Source organism: Chanos chanos, chromosome 2 (assembly GCF_902362185.1).
Source record: "Chanos chanos chromosome 2, fChaCha1.1, whole genome shotgun sequence".
In the NCBI taxonomy this organism is placed as follows: Eukaryota; Metazoa; Chordata; class Actinopteri; order Gonorynchiformes; family Chanidae; genus Chanos; species Chanos chanos.
The window spans coordinates 1,371,545-1,384,731 of NC_044496.1; the positions used below are offsets into that span (position 1 = coordinate 1,371,545).

At 42.6% G+C, this 13,187-nt stretch overlaps 1 protein-coding gene and 1 non-coding gene across 2 annotated transcripts in view; one reads left to right on the plus strand and one right to left on the minus strand.

The window, feature by feature from the left end:
* Positions 1-13,187, minus strand: part of otog (otogelin) — a 53,449-nt gene that overhangs the window by 16,375 nt on the left and 23,887 nt on the right. The window contains exons 24-35 of the mRNA XM_030793368.1: positions 11,852-11,959; positions 10,647-10,785; positions 9,952-10,086; positions 9,591-9,737; positions 9,063-9,182; positions 8,581-8,697; positions 8,254-8,410; positions 8,065-8,091; positions 7,719-7,886; positions 4,989-5,267; positions 1,270-1,387; positions 1,047-1,126 (exon numbers count right to left, since the gene is read on the minus strand). Coding sequence (XP_030649228.1) covers positions 1,047-1,126; positions 1,270-1,387; positions 4,989-5,267; positions 7,719-7,886; positions 8,065-8,091; positions 8,254-8,410; positions 8,581-8,697; positions 9,063-9,182; positions 9,591-9,737; positions 9,952-10,086; positions 10,647-10,785; positions 11,852-11,959 — 1,595 coding nt within the window. The remainder of the gene's footprint in view (positions 1-1,046; positions 1,127-1,269; positions 1,388-4,988; positions 5,268-7,718; positions 7,887-8,064; positions 8,092-8,253; positions 8,411-8,580; positions 8,698-9,062; positions 9,183-9,590; positions 9,738-9,951; positions 10,087-10,646; positions 10,786-11,851; positions 11,960-13,187) is intronic.
* trnam-cau (transfer RNA methionine (anticodon CAU)) lies at positions 4,078-4,150 on the plus strand. Its single transcript has one exon. It is a non-coding gene; the product is annotated as a tRNA-Met (tRNA).

The window sequence follows — 13,187 nt, forward strand, 5'->3', positions numbered from 1 at the left end:
CTGATCCAGATTTCTGGATTTTTAGTGTTTCATGCCCAGTATTTAATAATTTGAAACTTAGCATTATTTAAATAGTTTAATTAGTCCTTATTTTGGATTTCAGGCCTTAATAACTGAATAGTGCAGCTGAAAGGCCTGTTCAGTGTTTGGTAGCCTCTGCGGGCAGTGCTGACATTGTCATTTTTGATGAAAGTCACACCAGATGACTTATTGTGTCTCAGTTCAAAAAAAGAAAACCATTCGGTGGTTATGTAAATTGTATGAGTTTAGATGGAGTCTGTTATCAGATATATCGCTTGCAAGGCCTCTTAGAATACTGTGCATTACAATACTCCACACCCATGATTGTGTTTGTTTCCCATCAGGCTCATTGTTCTTGGTTTAATGTCAACAATTCAGGGCTTAAAAAGTAACACAGTCATAACCCACACAGGGCTCGCAAAATTTCTAAATCCCTGGTAGCTCTTCGGGCAGGCATTCTTCAGTTTTTGGGAGCCCAAAATGAATTTTGACTAACCCAAATAAAAAAGACCATTTTTTTATGTAGATATGTTTGAGAAAGCAATAAAAAAAAACCATTTATTTAACAAGCTCAAAGTGCAGCAATCATCATACATAAATCTATCAACAATCAATCAACTATCATTAAAATAAATATTCATTTAGATCTTTCAATGCACTGAAAACAGATTGAGTAATGGTAATAATATGTATGGTATCAGTCTGTGTCAGATTCTGACTCTGAGCTCTCAATCACAGAGGATGACAGAATGCCACTTGACGTTGACTGTGGCGATATGTTTGCGCAAGACCAAATCAATAAAGGTGCAATTAAACTTTAATTAAATCCGAATTCATGTCGTGGTGTAAATGCTATGTTATGAGATATACACATGAGATAGACCCCCTCCCAAAAAACACTTCAGTTACTTATGGTATGGCTGTTCAGTGCTATCTACATATACAAGTTTGTACAATGTCGCTCCATAAAAACTTTGCGTTGTCATAGGAACTTTTCTGTATCAAAGTGAGCACTGACAACTTACAGTCCTCCAAATGTACACATCTCTGAGTGACTTCATCTAGAACCATCTGACCTGGGCACTGAGGAATGCATCCCTCCACTCTGCATGTAAACAAACACATACATCAGTACACACACCAAATACACACATCAGGAACCAAGACTACAGTCATGGCACAGACACTGGTGCAAACTGGCACTTACTAAGATACATTCATGTACAGATTAATCTGATGGCCACTTACTTTAGAATGGTAGCACAGGCTTGTGCACCTGGGTCACTGCAGGTCCTGAAACAAGGGCTTGCACACAACTCATACCTCCACTGGCACCGAGGACCCATCTGGAAATCTGAGGATGTGCCTAAGAGAAAATACTATTATTGATGAAAAAAAACAAGAACTAGACATTCAGGATATAATGTATAACGACGGAGTTCCATAATAAATAAATCAGATAATCAGGACATGACAAATTGCCACAAAATACAGGACACCACTGCAAGGACACAGGTCCAGCATATATCAGACCTCACAGGTGCCAGTATAGTACAGCAAGATCAAATAAAACATGGACATTTTGTCAACGCCATTAGCGTCACAACAGACAAATACCACAATTGACAGACTCCTCCAACATCAGCACCTCTGTATTATATAACTGAGTGCTACAGTTCAGAGAGTTCATGTAAAAGACACTGAAGTGATGCAAAACTAAAACTAAAAATTAAAACAACTTTTCCACTGTGTGCAGAGTGAATGACGGTGAGCTTATTATCTGCCTCTTTTATTAAACATCTGTGCAATCAAATCAAATCACCATAAAATTTCAGAGCTAGTCTGGAGTTTCCATGCATTCTTGTCCTGATGGCAAAACAGCGAAATGACATTTAGTGGACCAATCAACTGGAACTAGTGTGATAATGTACGATTTCAGTATGGAAAATTTGGATTTTAAATTTCATGTTGCCCACTTCGAAAATGAAAAAAATTTAACAATTAAAAAGTGAAAAAGTAAATAACAAACAAAAAGAAAACCTTGGATAAGAGTAACACAAAACAGGGGCCAATTATCTATTGTTGTTGCGACAAAAACATATGATTTAGATGACTGACCAATCAAAAACAATAGGGAATAACACCAGGCAGTGAAATGTGAGGATAAGTGTTACTAGCTCTGCCTGTGCCCTTCCTGTGCCCATTCGTTTTCCCTTTGATCGCAAGCCACAGCTATGAGATTTTTTGTTGTTTTTCTGTTCTTTCATTTGTCAAAACATGACCAAGCTGCTATTTACACTGTGATCTTAGCTGATGCATCTTCTTTAATCACTGAAAACATTCCATTGCTCATACTGTCAAAAGTTCATTTTTTTTTTCACTGAGGCAAAATTTACCAACTGACAAACTTCTTTTCATACACAAACACACATTCAGATTTGAGCCCGTTTGATAACTGAGACTGAGGGACTCTTAAGGACCACCGTGACACTCGTGTCTGTCTGCTTGGCTTCATGGAAGGCAGGACAGGGGGCTGCTCTCCTGGTTACTGAGCATTTTCTGGGCTCTCTGGCTCCTGTTCCAACCGAATATTCTAGGCATTCAACATGTCAGCACGAAACCTAATCCGAGCTGGCCTGTGAACTGCTTTGACTTTTCCATTAACTAAAACAAATGTGGATGTATTTTTAGCCGCTGCGTTAACAGTGTTTTGCAGGCTAGCTGCCATGTTGGCAAAGACACAAACCAATTTACGCAAAACATACCAGTACCTTTTGGTTTGACAATCAATTAACAATCTCCGGATGACATGCCTGTAATATGAGACTGTGGTACCTGACCACAGCAAACAGGCTAGTTATTTCTGTGGTAATATTGTAAAATGGACACACTTTTTTCAAACATTATGTTTTTATGAGACCATACTTTATTGGTCACACACACCAACAAAGCAGTGAGCAGTATTAATCCTAGCAGACGTTTTTGATGGTGGGACAAAACCATAAACACTAAACACAGGGAGAACATGCAAACTCCACGCAGAGAGGGCTTAGGACAGCCGGGATTCAAACTCAGAGCCTTCTTGCTGTGAGGCAACAGTGCTAACCACTGAGCCACCGTGAAGTGCACGTTCAAAGTGGGAGAAATAATTCTTCACAAGTCTCTTTTTTTGTGCGCAGGCTCTTTGAGCTGCGTAATCTGATAAGTGTTGTAAAAGCTTTTAAAGTTGACCCAGCGCCCAAAGCAGAGTGCGCTGGCCACCCCCCTCCCCCCCTAACCCCTCCCCCTCCCCCCCTAACCCCACCCCCCTCCCCCCCTAACCCCTCCCCCTCCCCCCCTAACCCCTCCCCCTCCCATCACTCCACAGACTCTGAGCAGAGTAACAGGGAACAGGGTCAGGAGCAGAGTGCTGGTCTGACAGAGGAGAGAACCAGCGGCGGCAGTGGTGTTGTGGAGGCCTTTATCACTGACCAGCCAGGGCTGTCACTTCTCTTTTCTCATCATGCCCCCTCATTACAGACAGTCATCCTGGCGACTGCCCGTAGCTGTCAGATTCTCTGTGAGCTGGAAGCGTGCCAGTCGACTCACCGCCACATAACACAGTGCCCATTAAAACACAGTAAATGAGTATTTTTACAGCGGTCAGATGAACTCAGAAACCTCAGCGTAGCCTCAGAATCAGCTGCCCTGGAATGCCAGCGTGATCAGACAGTCTTTATACATTTTATATGTCTTTTTATGTATTTTCACATAGCCTTGGAGCTGTGTGCAATGCTATGCTGCCTATTCCAACACAGTGCCATCAGGAGTATGAATGAATATACACAGTTAAACATATGCATTGTCTGAAGTTACGTATTGTTTTAAACATAGCTTTAAGCTCCATACCACGTAGCCATAAACACTGCCATGCATAGCTATGAGGTATGCTATACATATTGTTAATTATACCTGTATCGGTCAGTGCATACGAGTGTTGCATGAATGTTACATGTGTTCTGAAGGAGAGTTGTACATAGCTGTACAGGTTTGACGTATATGCTCTCTGTTCTACAGGCCTCGTTAGCGCAGTAGGTAGCGCGTCAGTCTCATAATCTGAAGGTCGTGAGTTCGATCCTCACACGGGGCAGTTGTTTTGGGCAGGATCGTGGCCTAAGGGTTAGAGAAGCAGGCTTGCAGGCCGGTTCGGTTCCCAGGACCGGCAGGAAAACATCCACGGCTGAAGTGCCCCTTGGCAAGGCACTTAACCCCCAACTGCTGCCCACTGCTCCTGCGCCCAGTGGTTGTGTGTGTGCACCACTGGCGTGTGAGGATTGGTTAAATGCAGAGGTCAAATTCACTGCTCATTGCTCAGAGTGTGTGTGTGTATGATCATGGAGATTTAATCTTATATGGGGTCTGACATTTTAATATTTATTCTGTAAATCCTTTAACCTGCAAAGCACTTTATGCTTAAGCTTGAAAAGTGCTATATAAATAAAATTATTATTATTATCATTATTATTATTATTATTATTATGACAGAATTATAGTGCTTTTAGTAGTAGGCTTCGTAATTATGTTCCTGTACATATCTAAAATCAACTGTTATGCAAAGCTAATGGGCTAAAAATTCACATAGTGTTATATAGTAGGTGACTTGTATGTGGGATGGCCCAACAGTCACTGACACTACTCTATAGAGTATATAGGAGGAATGGCAGGTTAACAGGGGGGATGCATTTTGGTCATTTTGCTAACAAGGGGAATGCCATCCCCCCTCATCCCCCTACAAATCACCTACTGGTGTCATATGTAACTAAATAATGTTATGCAAAGCTACACGTAGAACCGTATGTTGTTTTACACCCGTGTCACAGACTACTGTTGTTGTTGTATGTGGTGATATACACTGTGCTTGAACAAGCTTGGTTGTACAGGTTGCAGGACAGTATTAGCTGTCTGTCAGTCTGTGAGTGGGAACTGACCTGTGAGTTTGAAGAGTGTGGCCTTTCGAAAGCCGTCCGTGTGGTTGTACTTCATCAGATGAAGCCAAGACAGCATGTAGTGCAGGAAGAAGCCTGGCCGCGAAAAAGACTCCAGCGAGTCATAGCCAGAGATCCACGTGTCCCTGTGCAGGACGAATGTGGCTGCATCCCAGAATGCTGTGCGGTCTTCCCATTTGCTTAGCTTCAGGTGTCCGCCCGCATCCACATGCAGGAAGTAGTTTGGCCTCTGAGCAGCCTCAAACGACACCAGGGACGTGTCTACAGAAATGATTTAACCATATAGTCAAACAGAAATGTGTCTACAGAAATGATTTGACCATGTAGTCAAACAGAAATGTGTCTACAGAAATGATTTGACCATATAGTCAAACAGAAATGTGTCTACAGAAATGATTTGACCATATAGTCAAACAGAAATGTGTCTACAGAAATGATTTGACCATATAGTCAAACAGAACTGTGTCTTCAGAAATGATTTGGCCATATAGTCAAACAGAAATGTGTCTACAGAAATGATTTGACCATATAGTCAAACAGAACTGTGTCTTCAGAAATGATTTGGCCATATAGTCAAACAGAAATGTGTCTACAGAAATGATTTGACCATATAGTCAAACAGAAATGTGTCTACAGAAATGATTTGACCATATAGTCAAACAAAAATGTGTCTACAGAAATGATTTGGCCATATAGTCAAACAAAAATGTGTCTACAGAAATTATTTGACCATATAGTCAGCACTCCAAAATACTGAATGTAGGCCTACATAAATGAAACACACACAATTCGTCGATGAATGGACGGTTTCTTTGATTATAATTAGTACATCACATTTGACACATAACACTGTATACTTGTACTCAGTAACATTTTCCATGAACTCAGAGTTAGGGAGATTCAGTGTGAGTGGCATTTGGTGTGTGTGTGTGTTTGTGTGTGTCTGTTTTATTGCTTGGCAGCAAGTTGTTTCAGTGTGTATGTGCATGTCTATATCCCTGCGTGAGTCACTGCATGCCAGCATGTGTTTATGCGTGTGCGTGTGTGTGTGTGTGTGTGTGTGTGTATGTGCGCGCGTGTGTGTGTGTGTGTGTGACTGTGTTTGCTCGCATCTGTGTGTGCAACAATGTGTGTGTGTGTGTGTGTGAGTGTGTGTGTGCCTGTGTGTGTGTGCATACCCCTGCATATGTGTGTGTGTGTGTGTATGTGTGTGCTAGCCTGTATCTGTGTCTGTGTGTATTTTATTGCTTGGCAGTTGGCAGTGAGTTCAAGGATGCCGGACTGTGTGTGTGTGTGTGTGTGTGTGTGTGTGTGCATACCCCTGCATATGTGTGTGTGTGTGTGTGTGTGTGTGTGTGTGCATACCCCTGCATATGTGTGTGTGTGTGTGTGTGTGTGTGTGTGTGTCCTAGCCTGTGTCTGTGTCTGTGTGTATTTTATTGCTTGGCAGTGAGTTCAAGGATGCCAGACTGTGTGTGTGTGTGTGTGTGTCTGCTTGGCAATGGGTTAAGACCTGGTTTAGTGTTTGTGTTTGTGTGTGTGTGTGTGTGTGTGTGTGTGTGTGTATGGCCATGCTGTCTGTCAATTCCCATTCTGAGCAGACTGGCACTGAAGAGTGGCTCAAGTTTCCACTGGACACTCAGCACTATCACTGCGTGTTCTGCTACCTAACACTGTATGTCCACTGGACACCAACACTCAGCACTATCACTGCCTGTTCTGCTACCTAACACTGTATGTCCACTGGACACCAACACTCAGCACTATCACTGCCTGTTCTGCTACCTAACACTGTATGTCCACTGAACACCAACACTCAGCACTATCACTGCCTGTTCTGCTACCTAACACTGTATGTCCACTGAACACCAACACTCAGCACTATCACTGCCTGTTCTGCTACCTAACACTGTATGTCCACTGGACACCAACACTCAGCACTATCACTGCGTGTTCTGCTACCTAACACTGTATGTCCACTGGACACCAACACTCAGCACTATCACTGCCTGTTCTGCTACCTAACACTGTATGTCCACTGGACACCAACACTCAGCACTATCACTGCCTGTTCTGCTACCTAACACTGTATGTCCACTAAAAACCCTAAAACTTCTCTGACTCCTGACACCAACTAAACACCTCTGAGTGTTCTAGTTCCTAAAACAAACAGAAGAGCTCTAAAAAGATGCTCTAAAGATAACATTAGCTAAAGAACTCCATACAAAGACCTGAGAACACCCCTGTACCTAAAGCAAATGAAAGATCAGCCACTGGAGAACAACACGGATGGCATTAGACACTTTAGAATATAGTTTTTAGTTTGTCCAGAAGGTCAGTTCACTGATGACACTGATTCCTGCTCAAGTGAAACATAAACAATTTCAGTTTGGAAAAAAAAAAACACTACTCATTGACTTCAGAAGTGATCTGACCACTAATAAGTTGTCGTCATCTCAACCAGTCTGTCTATTAAAGCAGTCTGTCTTTGATTAAACTCTATTTAGTCCTCCCAATATCCACACACTCACTGTTTCACTGAACTCCATACACAACACAGGCTCTCACCAGCCGCACTGCTCAAGACCCTTTAATGTGTTTATTTGTGTGTGTGTGTGCGTGTGTGTGTGTGTGTGGTGAAACATTTTAAGCTATGTGTGCTGTAAGCGTTGAGCACAGAGGACTTGAGTAACTTGGTTTTCCTGATCTCACCGTGTGGGCGGGACCGGCTGAGTGCTGGGGTCAACATGAACAGGGTGAAAATGCCTTCAGCGTCCGTCACGCCCTTTCTTGGGAAGACGATGGCGCTGGAGCGGTTCACTGCAAGCACCCTGTCCCTCTCTCTGTAGGTTATGAGCCTAAACGGGCCCTTTCCAAGCACTGCACACAAACAACTCACTCAGGGACAGGCCACAGCATAAGACACAAACCAAAGTGCATCTGAGAATTCCTTGCGAATGTGAGTGTATCTGTGTGTGTTTGTGTGTTTGTGTGTGTGTGTGCATGTGTGTGTGTGCGTGTGTGTGTGTTTAAAGAAACATTCATGAGGTTGGTGTACCTTTGTTGTAGTATTCACAGTCATATGCTGCAAAAGAAACACACAAACAAACAGAGCCAGACTTAAATTCATTCCAAAATCCAAACAAAAAAAATCAGTTCTAACCATTTAAATCTAAAGCCAAAAGTGATCAAAGGTTTTTTTTTTTTTAGTTCTGACCACTGATTAGACCAGAGAGTTGTCACTTACGGCAGACAGATGGAGATCGCCAATCGACAGTGACCCCCTGTTGGCAACAGGCATGTGCATACGCAGCCACACTGGTACAGAAACACTCACAGTCTCCCCCACGGTTACACCCACACGTGTCTGCCAGGCAGTTCACATAGAACCAGGTCACATCCACCTAATGAGAGACATCATAACTCAGATCACACATAGAATCACTTATATCATTACCCCCCCCCCCCCCCCCCCAACACACACACACACACACACACACACACACGCACACCCCACAAACATACTGCTACTACTGCAACTCAAATGAGGGAGGGCTGTAATGCCAGTACGTACCACTGGGTGGCAGGCTTGGAAGACTTCACTGAGCAGGATTCCACACTGTCTCTTAGCAAAAGGCTCTCTGAGCGGACTCAGGGTGCAAGGATGTCTTACATCAGGGCTATTAACACACTGCAAACACACACACACACACACACACACATACATACGCAATATAATTGATTTTTGTGTTGGATTTAAAAATGATAACTGATACTTTTCCAGCACCATGAATTACATAAAGTCAAATCTCACACAACTCACTACGACATCATCTCTCTTCAAAGATTTATTATCCAGTAATTCAACCTGAGTCTCATACTATTCCACACAAATGAGCCCTGTCTAACACTGGGACCCCCACTGTTAAAAACATACAAAAAGAGACACCGACAATGTCATCACCCCGTTCCCTTCCCGCTTTACACTTACGATAAGGCACAGGGTGAGTGTCTGAGCTGTGTGTCAGATGAGAAGCAGTGTGAAGCTGCTCTTACCTCCGCTGCGGTCCAGCTGTTGCCAAACTCCTGGGGCGTGGCTGAGTCGATGTTCTCTGGCGTTCTCATTTCATTCACTGTCCTCAGATCGAAGTTCCCGCACAGACCGGACAGCTTGCCCTGAAAATTAAAAAAACATCCAATCGGCATCTCACATCACTAACACGCGTACATCACATTTCAACCAGACAAGCACAGTACCAAACGCTCCAGCTTGTACTGGCACAGCATCTGTTCCTTCACAAAGAAAAACTGCATTTGCAAATGGAAAACACCCTTGAAACTCTAAACATATCAAAAAATGAAACATTCTGAGACCAGTATTTTAAAGTAACACTTTTACATGTTTTGTTACTTCTGTTCTATGTGGCCCTGTACTATGATACTGCTATTTGGTTTGACTTGTACTCAACAGTGTTTCTGTGTTCAGTATAAATATGTTAAGTATTGTTGATCAGTCATATCATTATGACTGTGTTTTGTGAAATACAGAGTGACAGTGTGTTAAAGGTTAGTCTACTCTCTGACCTGCCATCGCGGTCCTGCCTGGATGTGGATGGTCGTCTTTCTGTCCCATAGCACAGAGATGTCCTCCTCGGGCACATGTAAGATGGTGAAGTAGCCGGCCTGCCAGATGTACACGCTCTGCCTGCTGTCAATCACACTGGATGGGTTCTGCTCGAGACACCAGGGCGTGTAACAGTCATGTCAGCAGAGGAATGTGACAGCAGTGTTTCTCAGACAGTCTTAAATGCTAAGTCTATGACTGGTGTTGGTAGCAGTACTAGGCTGTGCGTGCACCTGTGGCAGCTCGCTGCTGGCATTGAGCTCAGTGTAGTCTTATTATAGTTTTATATAACGGTGTTATACGTGAGACCTGACCACTCACAGGCTTTCCTGTGTCGTCATCAAACACAATCAATGATCGGCCAATGGAGACCAGCAGTGACTTCCTGCAGATCACGCCGGTCTCAAAGCAATCCACATTTTCTGCAGTTACACTTATCAGCATCTCAGCTGTGCTCTGTGGGACACACACACACACACACACACACACACAGACACACACACACACACACACAAACACACACACACACACACACACACAGACACACACACACACACACACAAACACACACACACACACACACAAACACATACACACACACACACACACACACACACACACACACACACACAGGTTAGTAACTCTGATCTGAATGGAGGAGGTATAAAAAAGGAGTGCTGTTTTACATTTTTCTCCTGAGTCGTACTCTGTGTCTTTTGCGTAATAACATGCAGAGGGGAACTCCCTCATCTGTTATTCACAGCTTTCAGTAATGGTCGAATACAGCTCTAAAGGGAAAGACATTATTCATATGAAAACAGCAAACCTGGACCAAATCTCTATTTTTAAGAAAACAAATCTAATTGTGTATTTTTTTTCTTAACTTTGTAAAATTGTAATTTTCTTAAGCTTGTGCTGTTCTCCTCTTTGAATCTCCATTGAATGATCTGAGAGTAGAGCACTGAGCATAGACTGTTTGGAGCTTTAAGTTGATAGAGGCTGTTGACCTTTCTTACCTTCACAAGATAGACTTTACATGCTCCCACATAGTCGTAGACCAGTCCATCAAACGTTCTGTAGTGACGATCTCCATAAGCAGTGCACATGGAAGGACATGGCCGAAACTGGCACTGGAAAGAGCCATGCTGGCAAACACTAAATGCACACACACACAAACACACACACACACACACACACGTGCGTGCACACACACACACACACACACATTCACAGTTACCTGACATGTCACAAACCCAGTTTAACCACTTAATGGCCCCTCTACCATTTCAAACAGCCTCTGTTGTAGGGGACTTGGCAATTATCTGGAGAAGAAAGGAGCAGAGACATCTGCCAAGGGCTGAATCCCAAATTTCTGCATCATTAGTCTGTCATCCTTATCTGGTCTCCTCACAGTATTAATAAGCCCATAAAGGGGTTTTCTCTCTGACTGGAGCAGCTATGAGAGCATTTGTGCAGAACAGGAGAGGAGAGGCCTGCACTATGAAAGACACTCATACAAAACTCTGTAGTTCAAACTTGTTTTCTTCCACCCACAATAGTGAGCAAGGTTATCAAGTGACCAGTTTCATCGCAGACACAATCCAAAGACTCATTGCTCCTGGCAGTAAATGACCCAAAATTAGTCTGCCTGTGGAAGATTTGCCTTAATCAAGACACTTACTGACATGTCTGTATGAAGAAGACTAATTTCTTAGTTGGCTTGTTGGCTGAATATTTCATGCTGATATCCCACTGACTGAAAATGGCCGACGATTCTCAACTAAGCATCACAATTTCCCATTAACATGCTGTCAAATTACAACACTGTCATCAACATCAACATTGTCATCAACGTCAACACTGTCATCAACATCAACACTGTCATCAACATCAACACTGTCATCAACATCAACACTGACATCAACATCAACACTGACATCAACGTCAACACTGTCATCAACATCAACACTGACATCAACATCAACACTCATCAACATCAACACTGTCATCTCACATTCTTCCCAATGTATTTCTTACTGATAATAGAATCATTTCCCTTAAGATAATTAAATAAAAACATGTGAACTTCATTGATTAATTTTTGTAGTATCTCTGTTAGCTGAGAGTAATTATTAAAATAATAATAATAATAATGTGGTTGCGTTTAGCTCAGCAGCAGACCACAAAAATGTTACATGCTCTTCATGTCATGTCCACTCACCACGTGTGACAGGGAGACGTGACTTTGTCTCCTGGATAATACTCTTTCCCCTTCCATAAACACGGGCATGACTCAGGCTGGAAACACTCCTCACCATGTTTTAGTAACCTGCGGTGCAAACACACACACACAGAGCATAACTGGTGTTTGTATGGTTGTAATAAGGACAGAAGGCAGTGGTATATCGTGGCTGTAACAGGACATAAAGTGAAGAGGAGAAAGAAAGAGAGAAAATCACTTTTCATCACATGAGAAGAGATGGCAATTCCTGTTCTCACAGATCCAGAGAGAGAGAGAGAGAGAGAGAGAGAGAGACTGTCTTTCTTTCTGCTTTTCAATTTGGTTTCCACTCTGTTAGAGCACCTGATAAGAATCTTGTAATATTCCGGGGTGAATTATTTCCACTGGCTGGAGCACAGACAATAAAGCAACACATTGAATGCTTCCAGCACAAACCTCAGGTTCATCTGCGTAAACTTACACCCCCGATAAACTAGTGTTAACAGCTTTCTTTATCCCCTGGCCAACACACTGTATCAATTACTCTGATCAAAGAATCCATAACAGGCTCCCTTCAGCTTCCGTGAATTATTTAAAACTACCTTACAGTCTACACAATACTTACCACTCACACTGTTCATTAAACCAGTGTCTACAGTCCACACAATATTTACACACACACACACTCTGTTCATTAAACCAATATTTACAGTCTACACAATACTCACACACTCTGTTCATTAAACCAATGTCTACAGTCCATACAATACTTACACACACACACTGTTCATTAAAGCAGTGTTTATAGTCCACACAATACTTACACACACACACACACACACACACACTCTGTTCATTAAACCAATGTTTACAGTCTACACAATACTTACCACTCACACTCTGTTCATTAAACCAATGTTTACAGTCTACACAATACTCACACACACTGTTCATTAAACCAATGTTTACAGTCCACACAATACTTACCACTCACACTCTGTTCATTAAACCAGTGTTTACAGTCTACACAATACTCACACACACACTCTGTTGCCTTTCAGTGAAAATGGGCCACGGCTAGATTTCCCACAAGTCACTTAATTTCACGGCTCAATCGCTCAAAATGATGGGCAAGATCCCAGCCTCTGATTTTCCCACTGAAATATTCTGTTTTACATGCACTGGAATTTTACCTGTGCTGGTGTTTTACCTGTACTGGTGTTTTACCTGCACCGGTGTTTTACCTGTGCTGGTGTTTTACCTGTGCTGGTGTTTCCGTGAGGAGTTTGCCTGTCTGAACCAAACTGACGGCAAGATATTTTCCCAGCACTGTGTC